This window comes from Netta rufina (genome assembly GCF_964035555.1).
Source record: "Netta rufina genome assembly, chromosome: 24".
Classification (NCBI taxonomy): domain Eukaryota; kingdom Metazoa; phylum Chordata; class Aves; order Anseriformes; family Anatidae; genus Netta; species Netta rufina.
In genome coordinates this window covers 5,394,712-5,413,499 of record NC_140148.1, presented here as the reverse complement: position 1 = coordinate 5,413,499, position 18,788 = coordinate 5,394,712, and the positions used below count along the sequence as shown (strand labels likewise).

The 18,788-nt window shown below is 59.9% G+C and overlaps 1 protein-coding gene across 1 annotated transcript; it reads right to left on the bottom strand.

The window, feature by feature from the left end:
- Positions 1-705: 705 nt before the first annotated feature.
- Positions 706-18,652, bottom strand: NMT1 (N-myristoyltransferase 1). The gene is made up of 12 exons (XM_084301067.1): positions 18,492-18,652; positions 11,598-11,709; positions 10,245-10,389; positions 7,775-7,893; positions 6,998-7,089; positions 6,217-6,333; positions 5,596-5,766; positions 5,063-5,171; positions 3,908-4,078; positions 3,505-3,672; positions 2,860-2,997; positions 706-1,042 (listed from the first exon to the last, which is right to left on the bottom strand). Exons 1-12 carry the CDS (start codon positions 18,617-18,619, stop codon positions 1,022-1,024), a joined length of 1,491 nt encoding a protein of 496 aa, XP_084157193.1. The 5' UTR covers positions 18,620-18,652; the 3' UTR covers positions 706-1,021.
- Positions 18,653-18,788: the final 136 nt, after the last annotated feature.

Genomic DNA, 18,788 nt, shown 5'->3' with positions numbered 1-18,788 from the left:
GCACAGCAGCCGAGCGGGGCAACCTCGAGGTGCGGCAGAGGAGATGCAGCAGGCACCATGCGGCCCTGGTGCCACCTGGGGCAGCAGAGGGGGAGCACCCCGGAGTTCGAGCAGAGCTGGGTGCACAGGACATGCTCCGAGAGTGGCAAGGATCCGGGTCCCCCAGGTCTTTGGGAGTTGCTGCTTCTCCGTTTAGCGCTTGCCCCATTGAGCAGAGAGGTTTTGAGTCTCCAAGGCTGGGGAGAAGGGACAAGGCATTGCTTGCACAAATAGCCCTTAAAAACAAATATCGAGGTGCTCCCAGGACTGCAGGGAGGGACGGCACCATCCTCCCTTTCCATGCACTTGCGGCAGAGCTGGGCCAGCAAGGACCGAGTTAAACAGAGGAGGGAGCGGATGGAGACGGCCGAGCACGGGGACAGAGCCGCAGGAGAGCGCTGCAGCCCTGCCACGGCACCGCGCCGATACCAGCCCAGTGCTCCGCCGTGTCGGTGCTGAAGCGGTGGCAGCGCTTCAGGAGGAAACACCTCGCTCATCTGCTGGGGCGGGACGCGCACAGCTCTGCGCAGGGAAAAGCCCGGCACGCCAAGCATCTACCTCCATCAACCCGGCTTCTCGTCGAGAAAAGTCACGGTCCAGCGACCAGGTGGTGACCTTCAGCAGATGAATGCGCTCGTGTCAGTTTGGAACAGGAAAGATTTAAAATATATATAATATATACTTTTATTATTCACCCGTTAACTCCATTATATGCCAATCATGAGCTAGTTTCAGCAGTTACATTCCCTTGATCACGTCTTTACGAGGATGCAATTAAATCAAAACAAAGGAGACCACTGCCGGCGCTGGGGGAGCCGTGGCCGGCGCTGCGTGATGCAGTCGTTAAAATCAGCCGGTGTCTGCGTGGCTGGCTCGCTCCCACCGCTCCGCACGCGGCTCCGGTTTTGGCAGAAGCAGCGAGGGCAGCCCCTCTGCTGGGCCAGGCTCCTCCGCGGCGCTGCGCTCTCCTCGTCGGGTTCGCTTACTGCAACACCAGTCCGACCTGCGGAGCCAACGGAGGAGACGCGGGTCAGGCAGCGCCCGAGCACGAGTGGCTGCAGCCCCACACCCGGCTCCGGTCGGATGCAGCTCCCTCGCCACGCCTGCTGGGGGGCTCTGCTCCGTTCGCTACCAGCGCTAGGAGATTTGAGACCAATGAGAGCTGCGGGCAGCTCCCTGCTGGCTAGCCGAGCATGCTGTGTGCGCACAGTCCCTCAGATCTGGGGAGGTGACCAAGGCCTGGGGTCTGCCCCAGCTCCGCAGCTCACACCTGCGTGACAAGCCTGGATGCTCTGCGAGAGCGAGGACAGCAGAGAGCTGTACAAAGCACAGAGCTCCAGGGCTCCAGCAGCTGGGGTGATTTGATTTGCTAGTCAAGGTTATCTCTAAGCTAATAACAATAGATTTGGGAGAAGCTGCTTCCTGACAGGTCCCTCTGCAGGCAGCTGGCACGCTGGGCGCTCCCTGGCCGCCGCAGGACGGACGAGCTGGTGGCTGTCCCAGGGATGTGCCTGCAGCGCAGGGTCGGGCTCAGACCCAGGCTCCAAACCCATCAGCGCTCTCGGCGAGGGGAGGAGTTGCTTAAGCCTCCCAGCAACCTCCGAGAGCTCTTCAGAAGGCTCAGTGACAGAGCAAAGCTGCTTTGAAGAGCGTGGATTTGTAACCTGCGGGTGCTGCGTGACTCAGAACCGCTGGGACAGCAACCCAGACGCCTCAGCTGGAGAAGGCCACAGAAATACTTAATTCCAGGCATTAGTCAACCTGTCGGACCTCACACCTCTGGCTACCTGTCTGCAGGGCTCTCCTGCTTTCTGTATGGCATAGACAGAAACTGGCTTCACCAACTCTCCCAGAGAGTGCCAGCAGTATTCGCCTGCTGTCGCGATGCAGCACGGACACGAGTGCTGCAGCTGCTGGCTTTCAAGCTCCAGCCTCTCCACAGCTGTGAACGGGACAGGTGCTGAAGCACAATGCCTTCAGGGTGGAGATGCTGCCTAAAATGGCCCAGGGCAGCCATGAAGTCTACGGACAGAGCTACAAGCACCTGCAAGTGCTCAGAGTGGCGGGGCGGGGAGCAGGCTGCTGGCCGTGGGGGCAGTGCAGCACCCACGCTGTGGGTGCCACGCTTGCAGAGCCCCCATCATCGTGGGGTCCCTCACAGTGCAACCCGACGGCCCTTGGGAGCGCCTGTTCTCTCCAGGGGGCTCTTGTTCATTGTGTCCCTCCGTGCCATGGCAGACACTGACACAGGCTGCAGGAGGACACCCAGCCCTGCATGGGCTCAGGGGCACAGCAACCACCTGCAGGCTATGGAGAAGTGACTGCTGCAACCACTGGTGTTACATCTGTGAACCTGCAGCCCTTTGCCCCTTCACAGCCTTAGCTCCCTGTTTCCTCTCTGTACCTTGCCTCCTTGTACAGAGGTCACCAGCGCAGACGTGTGTGGGGTTAAGGACCCTGAACCACTCTGGGGTTGCACCAGTGCAAACATAAAATGGGCCTGGGGAGATGGGTGCTCTTCTCCAGGGCCACCCCGGTGCAGACACACTGGGGACGGTGGAGAGGAGCACGTGGTGTCACGGGATTCACGTTACTGAGTGCAGCTTTGCAGCAGACAGCAGCTGGCCTGGGAGCAGGCGTTTGTGAGGGCAAACCCTTGTGCTCGCACGGCAAGGATGTGGCAGCCCGCGGGCAGGATCCCAAGGATCCCTGCAAGGCGAAGAGGCAGTGCCCAGCACCGGCAGCCCGTTCATCTCCCTGGGGGCTCCGTGGGGATGAGACCCTGTCCCGCATGCTTGCCGGACCCCACAAGGCTCTCACCTTCTCTGGTGCCATGCTGGGACACTTCCAATTGTACAGGTAATACTGCAGGTTCCCGTCCCCGATCCCAAACTTCAGCTTCTCCAGGAAGGTTTTGTTTTCCATGAGATCCAGTGCATTGAAGACGTCGAATCCTTTCTGCAGAGGCAAGACAAGGCCATCAGCCCCACCTGCTTACACGCTGGGCAGCCTTCCTCCTCTGTGCATGCTGCCTGCCCCCTCTCTGGCCCAGCTCTGCGCCCCCAGAAGGAGGGAGTGAGGGTGCTGGGGATGAACGTGGCACTGGTGTTCCAAGTTATATCTGTACCTATTGCCATATGTCTGTAGATATCAGACATACTGTACGTATCTGTAGGTAACATGGCGATGTTGTTTGCTCTAAGAACCGAGTGGGCACCCTGAGCTCAGCTCAGCGCCAGCTGTGTGCCCTGACCTCACAGGCTCAGGCTGTTTGGGTTGCAGACATTGCAGGATTTGGCTTTGCACAGCCCTGGGGGGGACGTACAAGCCCTACCCCACTGCCAGCCCTCCCCACAAACCCAGGAGCAGCCAGGCGATAGGAAATGCTCGTGGGGAGCTGCCCGGTGCTCCACGGCCCTGCTCCCAACCTGCCCAGCCCCACCACGCTGCTCCGCCAGCGCTCACCGACTTGGCGAGGATGAGAGCATCGCTCATGAGGTCAATGAGAGGCGTCTTGGTGTGAACGTTGTAGAAGGAGTAAGCAGCTTTCAGACTCTTGTGAGTTGGGTGGTTCATGATGGTGGAGGGCAGCGTGTAGAAGCTCAGGAAGTCCGTCACCTCCCCTTGGGCGCTCTAAAAACCAAAAGTGACACCTCTGTGACACCGCAGCCCCTCAGAGGCACATTAAAGCCTGCTTAGAGCCTCTGAGGGGCTTTGCCAGTGTCATTGTGCACATGCCAGCGCCACCAAGAGCTCCCTGCGAGCAGGCTCGGGGCAGCCCAGGATGGAAAGGCACCACCCTGCAGCAGCTCCCACGTCCCAGTGTCCTCCCAGAACCTCCCCCCCGGTCTTGTTCCTGCTCCCTCACCTCTACCACAAAGGTGTCGATGATGTTCTCCTGAGGTAAGAACCAGTGCTCCACCTCCTCTCGGCTCATGATGGGTGTCAGGTGGAAATGCTTCAGGTACTCGGTCAGCAGCTTGTGCACTGCAGAGATATCTTTGTGCTCCATTGGCCGCAAGCCGGGAGTCTTGGGAGTCTACAAGAAGCGGGACAAATCATTTGCACTGCTTGTAAGGTGGCTTTTCCCTCCCCAGGACTCAGCTGCCTCAGACAAGCAGCACGGAGCTGCTCTGTGCTGAGATCAGCCCACCTGCAGTCCCACAGCCCCTGCCGAGCCCTCTCCCTCCAGGCACTAACGACACAAGATCCCTGCTTTCCTCCAGGTCTCTGCTCCCGAGCACAGTGGGGATGGGCTGGGAGAGGTGCCCCGGGCATGGCAGGGTGCTGCACGGAGCTGCCGTTATTTCCCATTTGACTCAATTCCTGCTCTAGGGTTGGGATTGCTCAGTGAAGCCCAAATGAAGCGGCACAGACTGTTTCTGGATCTGGGTTCCTGTACAAAAAGTAGCCACAAAACAGCAGCTGCTGCCTGTGCTGACACGGGAGGCAGCAGACAGGAGCCATGTGCTGCCCAGCGCTAAACCAGCGTTCTCCAAATGAGGCGAGCAGCTCCGACCGACAGAAGGAAGCAAACAAGGTCAGGGAAGGTGGTGGCAATTTTAATGCTTTGTTTTTCTTTTCTCCCATATCCAGCTGGGGAACTTCCCCAGCAGGACAACTGCAGTGACAGAACCGATCAGTTTGACTGAAGAATGAGGGACTAACCCAATTCAAGGTCACTCTGGGGCTGTGTTTGGACAGATGAAGGCTGTCATATCTGCATTCTTGTTTTACTAGGACGACAGGGTATGACTCACCACGAAATAAAAGATCACAGGGTCCTCTAGTTGCAAGAATTTGCCCTTAAAATGCAGGTACCCAGGCAAGATAAATAAAAATTAAATAAAGCCCAGTGGCTTGACAGAGCCATTTACTACATGAAAGAAACCCCAGTTCTCCAGGAAGAGGGCTGAACCTCAGCTGAGGTGGTTGTGTGCCTGATTCAGAGCCTCATCCCTTGCTCAGCAAGGAGAAACTCACGAGCTCTGCCTCCGCAGCTCACAGCCCTGCTGCCACCCACCTCGGGCAACCGGTAAAGCTTCATGGTACGTTGCATAGTCATGTTCCTGCTCAGGTGGGAGAATTTGACCTCGATGAGTTTCCGAGGGTTCAGGGAGCGGTGCCAGTACCTGCAGAAACACACTCGCTGTGGGAGACTTGTTCTTGGACAGCAGCAGGCTGCAAGAGCACAAGGTTCTCGTAGCTGCCATCAGAGGGCAAGCGAGAACGTTGCAACAGCTCACCAAGGGGCTCTCACAGGCCAGGAGCTCCCGCAGAGCAAAACCAGGGCGGCATGAAGAGCATGTGCTACAGACTCTGCTGCCTTGTGATAAATGAGTAGCTTAAGCAAAGCTGCTGGACTTAATCCCTGAAGGACACCACGGGGAGGAGAAACCTGGGCTGGAGTTGATCTGTCCTGCCCTGGGGAATCCCGCACCTGTAAGCGCAGCCGTCCTGGCGCTCTGCAACATGCCACGGAGGGATCCCAGCACGGGAAGGTCTGCAGAGGTTTTCGCTAGCCCTAAATCTTTTTGGAGAACTGAAGACACTCACCTGCAAGTCCCCACAGGCTTCGGCAGCACCACTCCCGCAGTGTAAACAGCCTGAAATATTCCCTCCAGATGAACCCGCCGCGTGATCTCACGGATCAGAACTGGAGCCACTCGTTTTGAGCGCAACTTTTTGTGGACGCACAGGAAGTTTATCTCCACCATCTTCTTCTCTCTTGGGAAAGAAACAACGCATAGCATGAAACCCAACTGTCCTGACCTGGGAGGATCAGCCCAACGCCCTGGGCAATTTACTTCCAGCCTCTTCAAGGCACAGAGGACTCAAAGCTCCAGGGAAGGCCAAGGGGTACGGTCTGGCTTTGGAGAACTCTCATTTAAGCTATTACCCAAGATTTTCCCAGGAAATACAGTCTCCATCCAGCCGTGGAGGATTTCCGTAAGCCAGAGCTCTAAGCTGACCTCACTCGCTGGTGAGCCAATATCCCCCTTCGTGGCTCTCAGCGCCAAGACATCCTTGCACAGAACTTTGCCACCCATCTTAAACACTCCCCAGCTTCTCCTCCAAGCAGCAAAGCATCTCCATGGCTGAACAGCGTAGAGCTGGCTCAGTCAGACCTCCTGGAAATGCCATCAAGGATGAGAAATTCAACTGAGCAGCACTTACGTGTCATAGATGTGGATTGTGGCTGGAATCGCGCTGATAAATCCAACCAGCTTCTTGCTGGAGACAACTCTGACACCACAGTGCCACTGGGGCAACCAGCCTGGGGGACGCAGGGCCCTGGAAAAGAGGCAGTGGTCACATCCCACCTAAGGTCCCCTGTGCATCTCCTTCTGCCTCCCACCTCCCTGCCTGTCCTGGGACACTCTGAGTCCTGCTCCAGGCCACCGAGAGCCGTGGGTGTGCAGGCAGGAGGACGAGAGGTGACCACGGTGTCACAGGGCAGACGGCTGGGATCCAGGGACATTCCTGCACTCTGCGGCCGAGGCCAGTTCTCACTGGCAACACTGGAGCAAATCTGTGTTCCTCGATTCATGAACGCCCTGAGGAAACAGCAGCTCAGCTGTAACAGGTCTCCAAGTGTTATTGCTGGCAGCATTACTTGGCAGTCACCTTCACCCTACAGCTCTGGGTCACTGGGAAGCTCCTCAGCTACCAGGATTTTTGCAGCTCTCGAGGGATGAAAACAAAGAGGAAAACAAAACAAAACAAAACAGTTTGGGGCTCCTGTATCTGAAAGAAGCAGAAGCAGGCAGGACTGGGAGAAATCCCTCTCACACGGTACCTGGGACGCAGCTCCCAGACAGACGTGTGGTGACAGATGGGAAAAGAAGATTTTGGAAGGAGGTGAGAAGGGATGAGCAAAGGCAGCTGCAGTGCTATCACCGGGATCAAGCTCGCTAGCATCCAACACCCTCTGCTCCGCGGTGGCAGTGCCACTCACCACAGCAGGAACTCAGGAGAGTAGTCGAAGCGGAACATGTTGTCGTCGTCTTCCACGTAGTTCTCGTTGAGGAGTGTGTACAGCTCTTTCAGCTAAAGCAGGAGAGATAGAGCAGGTCAAGCGAGTCAGTCACCCATCACACCCCCAGCTGCCCTGAGATGGGACCCAAATGTTGTGCGGCTGCAGAAATGGAGTTCTCGTTCTTCCCCATGAAGAAACCAGGCAAACCTGGCCAGTGTGGGACGAGAGCGAAGTGCACGCTGGGGGGAAGTCAGAGTCACCCAGCTCTAAGGAGGTGTTGAGATGGAGAGCTGCTCAGAGCGGTGAAAGGTATGCTCCAGTCCCCAAAATCACCCCCAGCAGTCCAAGCACTGCACCGCTCACCATGCTCCAGAGACGCCCACCCAGTGTGTGCGGGGATCTTATCAGTGTGCACAAATACCTCAAGTGGGGGAGATGGAGGGATTTGGCCAACCTCTTTTCAGTGGTTTGTGGGGACAGGACAAGGGGCAATGGCCATAAAATGGAGCACAGAAGTTCTGCACCAACATGCGAAAGAACTCCTTCACGGTGAGGGTGACGGAGCACCGGGACAGGCTGCCCAGGGAGGTTGTGGAGTCTCCTTCTCTGGAGATATTCAAGGCCTGTCTGGATGCCTACGTGGGCAGCCTGCTCTAGGGAACCTGCTTTGGCAGGGGGTTGGACCTGATGATCTCTGGAGGTCCCTTCCAACCCCTACAACTCTGTGATTCTGTGTGCTGAGCTGCCTCTACTCACCACGCCTCTATCCCCAAGGTCCAGGGCGTCCCAGGTGAAGCCCTGGGGCAAGGTGTATGGCTCCTGACGGATGTTGTCTTTGTCTGGTTCAACGGGACCGTGGGTGTTCACCACTTCTCCTGCAAGAGAGCAGGGAGACATGGAGACGTGCTCTGCTCTTTGAGGTCAAGTCTCCATGACTCTCGTCTGACCAACACGCCTCGCTTCCGCAGTCTCACCCTCGCTGCTGCTGTTTCACCCGTCCGTTTTGGGACGTGCCACGTGTTCAACACAACATGGGCAGAGACTCAAACCTGCTCTTTCAAGGGCAACGGCAGAGCAAAGCAGGCAGCAGAGAGGAAGCGACTGAACTGATCAGAGCTTCAAGGCCACAGCAACATCGGCTGTGCCCACAAGCGCCACCATGGTGCCCCTACCTGCCTGCCTGCTCGCCCTGCAGCAGGGGAACTCTACGCAGAGCTGTAAGCACCCTGTGCACACGCGCTGAGGATCCCACAGGCTTGCTCTTCGCAGACTGAGCCAGCCCAGCCTTTCCTAGCCGAGCAGAACTTCAGCCTTCAGCCAGGCAAAGCAACCACAAGAGCACGGCCTTCCCCTTCTCCAAGCCCCAGCACCAGCCAGCAGTTTCCCATGCTCTGCTCCACCTTCCCTGCAGCCTCGGCCGGTGGCTCTCTCCCTGCCAGCTCTGGCCCTGCCATTTGGCAAGCAGCAGGGCTTCCTTCCCGCTGCGCTTAAGTGAGAGCTGCCGCGAACAGGACAACTTTTGTTCAAAAACACTGACTCCTGAAGCGCTCGATTCAGCCAAGAGGTGTTGGGTAAAGCACCAGCTTTTTCAGAGATGTCAACACAGCTCTGCAAACAGCAGCATCACTTGAGTGCTGCCAAGAGAAGCACACCCCCCCCGTTAGGAATTCCCTTAAAAAGGGATTCAAAAAGGTCTCCAGGCAATGGGGAAGCAAACAAAACCCGGAGCAAGAACTGCCCCCATCACAGCCGAAACAGGACAGGTTCCTGAAATGCTCGCCCATGGCAGTGCCCTCTGTTTTGAATAGGTGCTGAACGACTCTGAAATCTGGCCCCAAAATGCTGCAGCACTTTTGCTACCAGACCCTAAATAGCCTCGTGCATGTAACGCTGCGTGCCAAAGTGCTCCTGACCAAGTGCCAAGAGACGCAGTGTGACCGTCAGCCAGAGCGCGGCCAGCAACGTGCTGCACTGTGGCTGTGTTGTGCCTCTTCCTCTCCACCTGTTTCGAGAAACAAAATGTTTTTGAAATTTCCACCTACCAGGGTTTACCGAGGCAGAAATGATGTTTGCCATGTCAGGATCCTCTGGTGAAGGGGGCAAACACAAGATCAGACTTTGCTGCCTCAGTAACCCCGTGCCCGGGGTATCTCACAATGGTTTTCCCAGCATGAGCACAAAGAGGGACCAAAGCCGAGTGTCACTTCCAGCAAACGGTCCTCTGAGAGCAAACAAAGCCTCCGACTGGTGCTGACAACATGAAAAGGGAGTCGGTCGTGGTGTTTGCAGCAAGAGGGGCCGGACACAACCATGCCAAGTTTGTACAGCTAATTGCAGCCACAATAAGCTTCGGGGAAATCTGGACACCGTGGGCTTGGGCTCGTTCGCTAGTTCTCTGGAGCTCTGCATGGATTTTGCTGGGAGGTGCAGGGGGAGAGAGCAAACAAAACGATCCCAGGCACCACAGGAGCGCTGCAGATTTGCTCCAATTAGCTCGGGAACGAGCTTTCCAGCAAGGCAGCTCTGCAGCAGCCCACCCCTCTCTGTGCTTCTCTCTTCCTTGCAGGTCTGCTCAGCTGCTAAGCGCTCCTGCCATGCCGAGAAACACCTCGTTACCGACAGCAAATCACTCTGACACACGCTGAAATCACTCTGACACACGCTGAAATCACTCTGACACACGCTGACAGAATCAAGAGCGGATGGGAGGAAGGGCTGGAGCAAGTACTAGAGGCGGGAGGTGCGGTCTGGCTGCTGGCAGGGGGAGGAGGGCTCGGGAGGTGGGATTCCCCAAACTGGGATGCGCACCACAGCTTGGAGGTGCTGGTACTTGCTGTGTCTGCCCCCCTCCTCTCCCAGCCTGGGATTTGGTAAGAGGAAGACCGGCAACACTTCACGTGAAACTCAGCCACAATGGGCTCAGAAGGTCCATTTTAAGGCTAAAGAATGAGACTGAGGGATCCCAAACAGAGGAGGCACCAAAGCAGACATCTGAGGTGGCTGCTTGTCCTCCCCCGTCCCCCCAGCCATGCGTGCAGCCCTCCTGCAGCAGGGTCTGCAGGTGGGGGATCCGTGCTGACCAAAGCCCAGACACAGCAGTGAGGGGCCATCCAAGGACTCACTCGCTGGCCATAAACCCTCACAGCTCCCACAAGGGCTTCTTCGGACAGCCTGGGGACCACAAGGCAGGACCACGGGGTACAGCAGGGCGAGGGCTTGCACGTACCTAGCTTGGGCACCGGCTGCGTGTCCCAGAACTGGTAGCTGCGCTTGCTGGCTTCCTCCATGGTTTTGGCAGGGCCCTGACCTACAGAGAAGAGCTCGATGGCTTTTTGAATCTCCTGGATCCTCTCAGCAGGCAAAGAGTTGACCTGAGGGTAGAAAAGGGAGATGAAAGGACAAAATGAGGATGCTGAGCTAGCAGGTCTGTGATTCAGCTCCTCACATGGGGAAACTGGGGCTGACCCTGCCTTGGTGTGCTGCCAGGACGGGGAGATGAGCCTCCCTTTCCTGCATCTTCTCCTAACCCCCTACCAGATGGACAAACCCTTTTGGAAGCCACCTGCCACACACCTAAACCCAGCTACGGGGTGCCCCTGGGGCAAAGGGGATAGAAGATGAACCACCTTAAGACACATGGTGCTTGAGGAAGGTGCTGCGAGCACACAGAGCAAACAGCTCTGCCTCACAGCCACGCAGACCCCCTGGGCCAGCCCACACGTGGCATTTGGGCTTTCTGCAGTCTCTTCTCTCACCGCTTCAGCCCGTGACTTCCAGGTGAGTCACTGGGCACTGCAGGCCAGGACAACACACGGCGAGGCTGCGAGGCCCAGTGCGGATGAAGGACGCGCTCCTCTTCCTCCTCCCCACCCAGACCTCCAGCAGCTCTGCGCTGCAGTCGCGACCCCAGCTCCTCGCTGATTCCCCAGGAAGAAAGTCTGAAACGCTCAGAAAGCCCAACTCAATCCTCTGCACAGGCAGATAGACAAGATATTAGAAATATTTGGCTGATGGGGCTGACTTCCCACACTGGGGGTGCCGCCACAGCGGGGACAAACCGTGCGTGCCCCGAGCTCCCCCCCAGAGCACCGGCTGCTAGCCCAGGGCTCAGCCAAGAGGAGCAAGCCAGCCCCTGCTGTTCTTATGTTAATTAAGCAAAAATCAACAACATCGGCCATGGTCCAAGGAGGAGGAAAATGCGCTCCTTGTGCCGGCCGCGGGCAGCAGAGGAAGCTGGCAGGCGGCGGCCGGGCTCGGTGGCACAGAGCGGCGGCTCCCGGCCGAACCCAGCTCATCTGGGGAAGGAACAAGTCGGAGGCGCCGGTCGGACCCCTCCGCTGTGCCCGGCTGTGACAGCCACTGAAGGGCAGCATTCACCCCACAGCCCTCCCCTGGCACCTCCTGCGGTGCTGGGAATTCCCATGCGCCAAGCCAGGCCGGGGAACTGAATCTTGGGTCTTTTGAAGAGCCAAGTGGCTGAACACAACAGGCGGTGTCAGCCCTAGGAGGCTCCTTCCTCGCCCTGAGCCACGTGGGAGAGGTTTGGGACGCTCTCGGCCACCGGGAAGGGGTCGGTCACCTTCACTGGCTGGTCCTGAGCCTGCTCAGGTTGGTCTCCTCCTTTCTCTTTCTTCCGTTTTGGTTTCTTTTTCTTCTTTTTGGCTCCGCTGTCATTTGCTGGACTCAAGCCACTGGGGAACAAAAGAAACATCATTGCAGCCTTTTACGTTTATTTTTAAAGGACACTTACACGGTCTCTGAAGCTCTAGAAAGAAAACAAAAGCTCCCTGTTCTGAACCCAAGCAAGCCGCCAGGACAGGAGGACCCCGTGCACGAGGGGTGCAGCCACACGCACTGTGCCCAGGATCCCTCGAGCCCAGCTCTTGCTCAACGAGCTCCCAAAATGGGACGAGCAGGAACATCTCCTGCCCCGGGGGTTTGCTCGGCTGCCCGGCTCCGTGCGGGTCCAGCCCCAGGAGCAGGCACTGCAGCAGGTCCTGGCTGAGCCCCACAGAGGGACCGTGGCCAAGGAGGCTGCAGCAAAATTCACCCCACCTGCAGGGGTGACGAGCTCCGGAGATGGGTGGTGCTTAGATTGGGAAATTATTTTATTGTTAGACTGGGGCTGGAAGAACGAGCCAGGGCAACAGCTTCTCTTTGGGAGCAGAGGGCGGGAAGCGCTCAGGCCAGGGCATTGCGGCTCTCTCCAGGGATTTAGGGCAGGCCCTGGCCGTGCAGCCAGCAACCACCCCAAAGCCCCAGGTGTGAGCCCCTGCTCTGTGCCGGCAGCAACCCAACGTCGTGTCGGGACAAAGCACGGGGGAGGTGCATGTCCCCAGCACGGCTCCGTGAGCAGGGATCCAGCTTGGGAACACGCCCGTCAGCTCGTCCCCGCAAAGCCAGCGGCGGCTCTTCCACCACTCTCCCGTCACCCTCTTAAGAAACTGCGGGGTTGAGCAAGCGAGTTGCAGCAAGGGGAGGTGAGGGGGAGGCGGGCAGGAGGGCAGGCAGCGGATTCCCCCGAAGCTTTCGTGTCCTCGGCTGCACGGACGAGCTGCAGGGGTTGGCTGCAGGCGGCTCCTGCCCGATGGCAGCAGGACGGACGGGCAGTGCCGGTGTCCCCCTGCCAGCAGTCCCCAAAGCCAGGCTGTGTCCTTGGGCAGGGCCCAGGTGGGAATTCTCCGGTTGAAACGGCTGCAGAGGGAGCGAGCTGAAGCCACACCGCCCACAGCACAGGGTGGCACAGACCAGGCCCAGCCACACCCAACGGGCTCCGCTGACCCACGTGCCCCAGCTCTGCCCCATCCCCACGGCCTTACTGAGTTTGTCTGGCTAAAAAACGCCCGCCCCTTGGCTTTTCCCTTTTCACAAAGGACATCAAACCCCTCGAGCGGAGCTGGAAAACCCAACCCACACGGAAAATCCTCGCTGAGGAGCGCGGAGGCTTCCTGGAGAACCTCAGCCCGCTCACGGGCGCTGGGGCTCCTGCCTCCCCTCTGTCCTGCAGGAGGTCTCGGGGCCACCCCACAGCTGCTGCCGAGGTCTCTCCATACGTGGCCACATCCTCCCTGGGAGATCATCTGCCTGCTCCCCTGTCCGTTAGGATCTCCCCCGGGCACAAAGCCCCATCCCGTGGCACAGATCACCACAAGGGACGTGCGGTGGCCTTCAGCACGCTGTCCTGCCCTCGGGGAGCCTCGGTGTCCCTCGAAGCACGCCTCAGACCCGCTCCTCCTTCCTCTTCTCTCCCCAGCTCCTTGTGCAGGTCTCCAGGGACCCAGCCCAGCACATTTTTCACCCTACAGATCAGAGGCTGCCTCTTCCTTGCAGCCCCAGCATGACCACAGCGCTGACCCGGCCGGGCGGTGCATGGAGAACCTCCGGACATGTGGAAACCCCTCGGTGCGGCTGCTCCCGGGGCTCCTTAACGACTTCACCAAGCAGCAGATAGCGGTGAGCAGGGTGGAGCAGAGAAAGGAAAGAAGAAACACACTGGAAAGTATGCTGCGGCACCATCCAACTATTTCTTTCAGAAAGGCCAGGAAAAGGAGAGAGCCAGGAGGGGGAATAAGGCTTAAAAAAAAAAAAAAAAACCTGGACGGAGCAGCAGGGGAGTTTTGAAACCAGGGGAAAGGGGAGCGAGAGCTGGGTTTTGGGGATGAAACAGCCAGGGCCGGGCACAGGGCTGAGTGCTGACAGCGAAGCTGCTCCTGTTGAGTGCTGCAGCACCCGACGTGCTGTGGAGCCATCGCCCCGGCGAGGCAGCGACCTGTGGCTCCAGGACGTCTCTGCACCACCGAGCAGTGACCGGGGCCGGGCTTCCTCCACACGCCTGCAGGAGGCATTTCCCTGGGAGACGATTCCTGCCCACTGGGATCCTCCACGGCCAGGCTTTTCCACGTTTCCCTGATGCTGCAACGCCCCGTGGGCCTGCTCCCCGTCCTCCTCATGTCCCGTTCGTGCTGCTCCTGCGGCACCGCGACCGAGCCCGAGGCTGAGGGGAGCCGGGTGCTTTGGAGCCGCCGCGCCGGTACCGGCGGCTGCTGCCGAGGCCCCTGTGAAACACCAAACCTAACGGCACCGCGAGCTGCTCCCGGAGCTCAGCACCTCTCAGACCGCTCTGGCAGCTCCTCTGTGTGCAGGGCAATCCCGGTGTGGAGAGCGAGAGGCCGTCGGTGCTACCTGCGTGGAGACGGGCAGCGTTGGCTCGTGAGCACGCGGGGCGATGTCGCACCCGGCCGCTCGCTGCCCCGCTCAGGGAGCTCTTTGGCAAAGGCAGCTCAGCTCGCTCAGCGCCCCCGATCCCTGCAGGACTGTTTCAAGCACTTGCTCTGGCAGCTGATGAGGAAAAACCGTCTCTTCTCTCTGCAGGGACGGGCGGCCAGGGGCTGTGCGCAGCGGTGCCCGCAGGGGACGTCTCAGCTCTGCTCCCGGCGAGGGGAAGGGCTCCGACTTCACCCCGGGACACAGAGGAACGCGGTCTGACATGACAGCACGAGTAATTACAGCAAAGCGGCCCTGACACGGCTATTGATTTTGGTGGCAGACGTGTGATGGGTTTTTTAACTCCCCGCAGAGACCCCGGCAGAGCAGGGAGGTGCTGGCGGAGGGGCAGGACGGCGCCGTCCCCACACAGCGTCCCCTGGGGCGGCAGCAGCCGGGTCCTGAGCTGGAGGGAGGAGTGAAACCAAGCACCATGCAGACCACCACGGCTGCAATAGATCCTTTCAGGGATTTCTTACCCATTTTGATACCCCAAGCAGCAAAAGGGGGGGGTGTGAGCGCGTCCCAGTGACCAGGGAGGTGGATGGGTTCTCCCAGCTGAGCGGTGCTGCCCTCACCTCGGGATGCTGCGGGTGTCGGAGGCGACAGCCAAACCCCTCCTGCCTTCTCCAGCCCCACCTGCCCGTCCCTGTGCATGCAGCCGGCGTCGCCTCGCTTCATAAATCAGAGCTGCCAAGTCCAAACTTCCCGCTAATGAGTCGAGCCCAAGCGATTTCACTTTACCGACACGCTGGGCTTTCAGGTAAAAGCGGGGAGAAAATCCTCCCTGATTTATGAGCAAAGCTGTCATGACCAGGGAGAAATCGGGGTGGGCTGAAGCCCTGCCAGCTTACCCCCAGCAACGCTCAGAGGTGTTTTCTATTTTCACGTCCACGTAGCGCACCCAACGCCCTCCTCTTTACCCGCCAGGGTGCCCAGTCCCTGCTGGTGCTCCCCATGCCGTGCCCTGCCACGCGCCCTCCCCTCCCATCTGCCGAGGAGCCGATAACTGTCAGCCCGGCACGGAGCCCGCGGCACTCCCAGCTGTGCTCCCAGCCTCCCTCCTCTCCTATCTCCTTTTTGACCCGTGCTGCAGTGACAGATAGAGCGGGTGGAGAGGGCAGGCTGGCTGTGTTAGGGGCTATCTGTCTCGCCCCGACTTGCCAAACACCTGCAGGATCTCTTCTGGGGGGCTCCACCACCCCCGAGCACAGAACCTGGTCGTTCGGTGCTCTGGGCAAGGCGCCCTCAGTGTCACCTCCATCGCCTTTTCCTGCACTTTTCCCTGGGAACGGCTCCTCCAGCCAGAGGAAAAGGAGCCCACATGATTTTCTGCACAGTACTTGAGGCTCACAGCCCGAGCTATCTCCAGAGCCAGCCCTTAGAAGCCCCTCACCAACCTTCACCCAGCTCAGGGCCGCTGTCTGTGCAGCCCCACTGGAAGCCGGCCGACATCGGGTGCACCAGGAAGGTGTTCCCGCTGCGCTTCTGCCTCTGAAAGCTTTATTTCATCACGCAGCAGGAGGGAAGCCCAAGGGGGAAGAGCTCAACGCTCAGCCAGGCCTTCTGACCGTGCCCGGGCTGCTGCTGGCTGCCCGCAGCCCCCTCGGCTCCCCAAACCCAGCAGGAGCGGGAGCTCCCAGCCCTGAGCCATGAGGGGGGCTGTGTGAGTGCTGCTGCCATCAGAGCGCTTCTGCCAGCGCACAGACCGAGACGTCGCGCTCGTGCTCTCAGCCTGCTTCACGCCTCGCCTAAGAGAGCCAAGAGGCCCCAACTCTGCTGGTTGCTCCTCAGGAACCAAGCTGGAAACGACAGCTTTGCTCGACGTACGTCTGCAACTCCTCCCGGGCACAGCCTCGCAGCCAGAAAGGCGCTGGGCGAGGAACGGCGTCTGTCCCGCATTTAGCTGCTGGCAAATCCTCCTGGCAAACCTGCGGCTAATCGGGCGCAGACGTAGGCAGGTAATCTCGTTAGGCTGCGGGGCGGAGGCGAGGCTGGAGCAGAGGGAGGCCCCCAGACAGCGGGGACGTCACCAAGCGGGGTGCGAGGGCAGCGGGGCACGGCGCGGACACACAGAGCGCAACGCCGCGCACCGAGCTCGCTTCTGCCTGTCAGCCCCGGGGGGAAAGAGGAGGCAGCGGGTGCGAAACCAGGGAACTGCCCACGGGCTCTCCACCAGCAGAGCGATGGCCCCGCGGACATGAGACAGCTGGGGCCGCCGAGACGTCCGCGGCACAGAGCGGTCAGCGGGATGGGTTGTGCCACAAAGCGACCCGCACGCTGCCTCCGTGCGACGGGAAGCCAGAAATGAAGCTGAGGCTTCAGATCTGGAGCGCCCGCGAGCGCAACGCCCCTCTCACGTGCAGGAAATGAGGACGAATACGAAAGCTCGAGCCTGTGCTGGAAAATAAACTCAGCCGGCTTCGCCAGGGCCGGGCAGCCACTTCCCAGTGCTGACACGGGCCCAGGGCGGAGGAAACTCAATTCCTCTTTCCTGTCCTTAAAAGGAAAGGAAGTATTGCTATTGCTCTGCAAGATTTTTGTGTTTTTAAATCCCAGAGCCAAGGTCTGGTGACTCTCAGCATGAACTGGGCACTGGCAGGGGCAGGACTCCAGGCAGCGCTCTGCACACCCGGCTGGGAAATTCCTGCTGAAATCAGAGCTCCCCGTCCCCTGCTGTCCCCATGGGCTGGGACAGCGCTCACCCTGTACCAGAAACACGTCTGCACCTCAGCACAGCGGGGCGATAGGAAATCCACAGGACTGATACGCGTCGAGAAAGCAAACCACAGCCTCTCCTGCTTGGCCTTTTCTCCCCTGCGCAGCCCCGCAGCCAGAAGTCTTGGTGGGGGATGCGCTTGCGAGCGCCAAAATCTTCCTGGCCATCACTAGCCCTGCCATTTTAAGGTTATTTCCCAAATTATCTGAGCTGGGAACTCCACAAGCATGCTTGTTACAGGGCTGTCAGCTTGTGGTGCTCCAGCCCAGTCCTAGCAGGGGAAGGAAGCTCCCCTCAACTCCCCGGGGTCGCGATGCCCGCAGCGGGGCACTCTGAGCACTCCAACACACCTCTTCCTGGCAAAGAGCAGCCCAAACAGCTGGGCTGGGAAATAACGGCGAGAAAGCTCATCCCGTAATAGTGATTAAGTGCCGTGTCTCCTCGCTGCTTGGATCTGGTTTCCGCAAACCTAATCATGTCAGGGGGAAAGAAAAGAAAAATCTCCCCAAGCATGGCTAAACCTATTAAACCGAGACACTGTGCCACACCCGGGAGGCAAATAAAATACAAATGCACATCTGTGCTGTCACAAAGAAGGCCCCTGTCATATTTCTTGGGTGACCTTTTATTAACTTCGGTTACCGGACAGCCGACGTCAGCTGCTGACGGGGAGAGAAAAGCTCCTTGGGCAGCGGGGCCGGGCGAGCGGCAGGAGTGGGGCAAAGGCACAAAACCCCTCAGAAAGCGGGGGGTGAAGCTTCGGGGCGCTCCTGTGCCTGCTGCTATGGGGCAGGGACCGGGACGCCGCCTCCTGCACACCTCGGGGCAGCTCAGCACCTCGCGGAGTGCCATGGGCACGGGGTTGGGGTCTCACTGCTCCCCCCCTCCGGGCTCTGTGAGCCCCTCACCGCTTGGTTCAGCCCCTGGCCAGCTGCCTGCGGCTGCCCCCATGCCCTGGGCTGTGTCCCGGGCACTGCCCCGGGGACGCGGGGGACAAGAGGGTGACGAAGGGCACGGGGAGCCCCAGGGACGGCAGCGTGAGGCCATGGGGTGGCGGTGGCACCGTCGCAGGGTGACAAGCTGCAGGCCCCGGTGTGGCGCTGGGTGACACTGGGTGACACTGGGTGACACCGCGAGGGGCCGCGGGGGCTGTGGTGGGGGCAGGGGCCGCGGGGTGGCATCGCCCCGGGACCGGCACTCGACTGAGGGTGGCCTCGAGGCCGCGCAGCCCCATCCCGTCTCCCATCCAGGCCACGGACGCGGCCGGCCCTGCTTAGCTTCGGGACACGCTCCCGCAACGGGAGTGAATGGGAGCCAGACGGCCCGCCCCCCCCCGGCGCGATCGACAGGCGGCTCGGCCAATCGCAGCGCGCGGTGCTATCCGCCGACCAATCAGCGCGCGCGAGGGGCGGGGCACCGCTCACTTCCCGGCCGCTGCCCGCCTCAATGGGCCCGGCAGGCGCCGCGGAGCGCGGCCCGGTCGCCGCTCACCCCCGGTTCGAGCCGCGCTCCGCCTCGTTCTCGCAGTCGCTGCAGTGCTCGCGGTCGTTTTCTTCCGCCGGTGGCCGCTGAGGCCTCGCCGGCGGCCGCCTCGCTGCTGTCTCACTGTCGTCCGCCATCTTGAGACGGGGCCTCGGCGGCTGCCGCGCCCCCGCAACAACGCGCGCCGCGATTGGGCGGAGGGCCGCGGGGAGTGCCGGGAGCCGTAGTCCGCGCGGGCAGGCGGGGACGGGGCCGGGCGGAGCTTGGAACTACAACTCCCGTCAGCCTCCGCGCGGCTCCGGGGCG

Bases quoted from the DNA above. Each gene is read 5' to 3' on its own strand.
- NMT1 (XM_084301067.1), bottom strand. From the start codon at position 18,619: ATGGCGGACGACAGTGAGACAGCAGCGAGGCGGCCGCCGGCGAGGCCT. The intron at 3,673-3,907 runs GTGAGGGAGCAG...TTTGGTTTTTAG, and splicing joins TCGACACCTTTGTGGTAGAG to AGCGCCCAAGGGGAGGTGAC. The intron at 1,043-2,859 runs GTGAGAGCCTTG...TTGGCTCCGCAG, and splicing joins CCAGCATGGCACCAGAGAAG to GTCGGACTGGTGTTGCAGTA.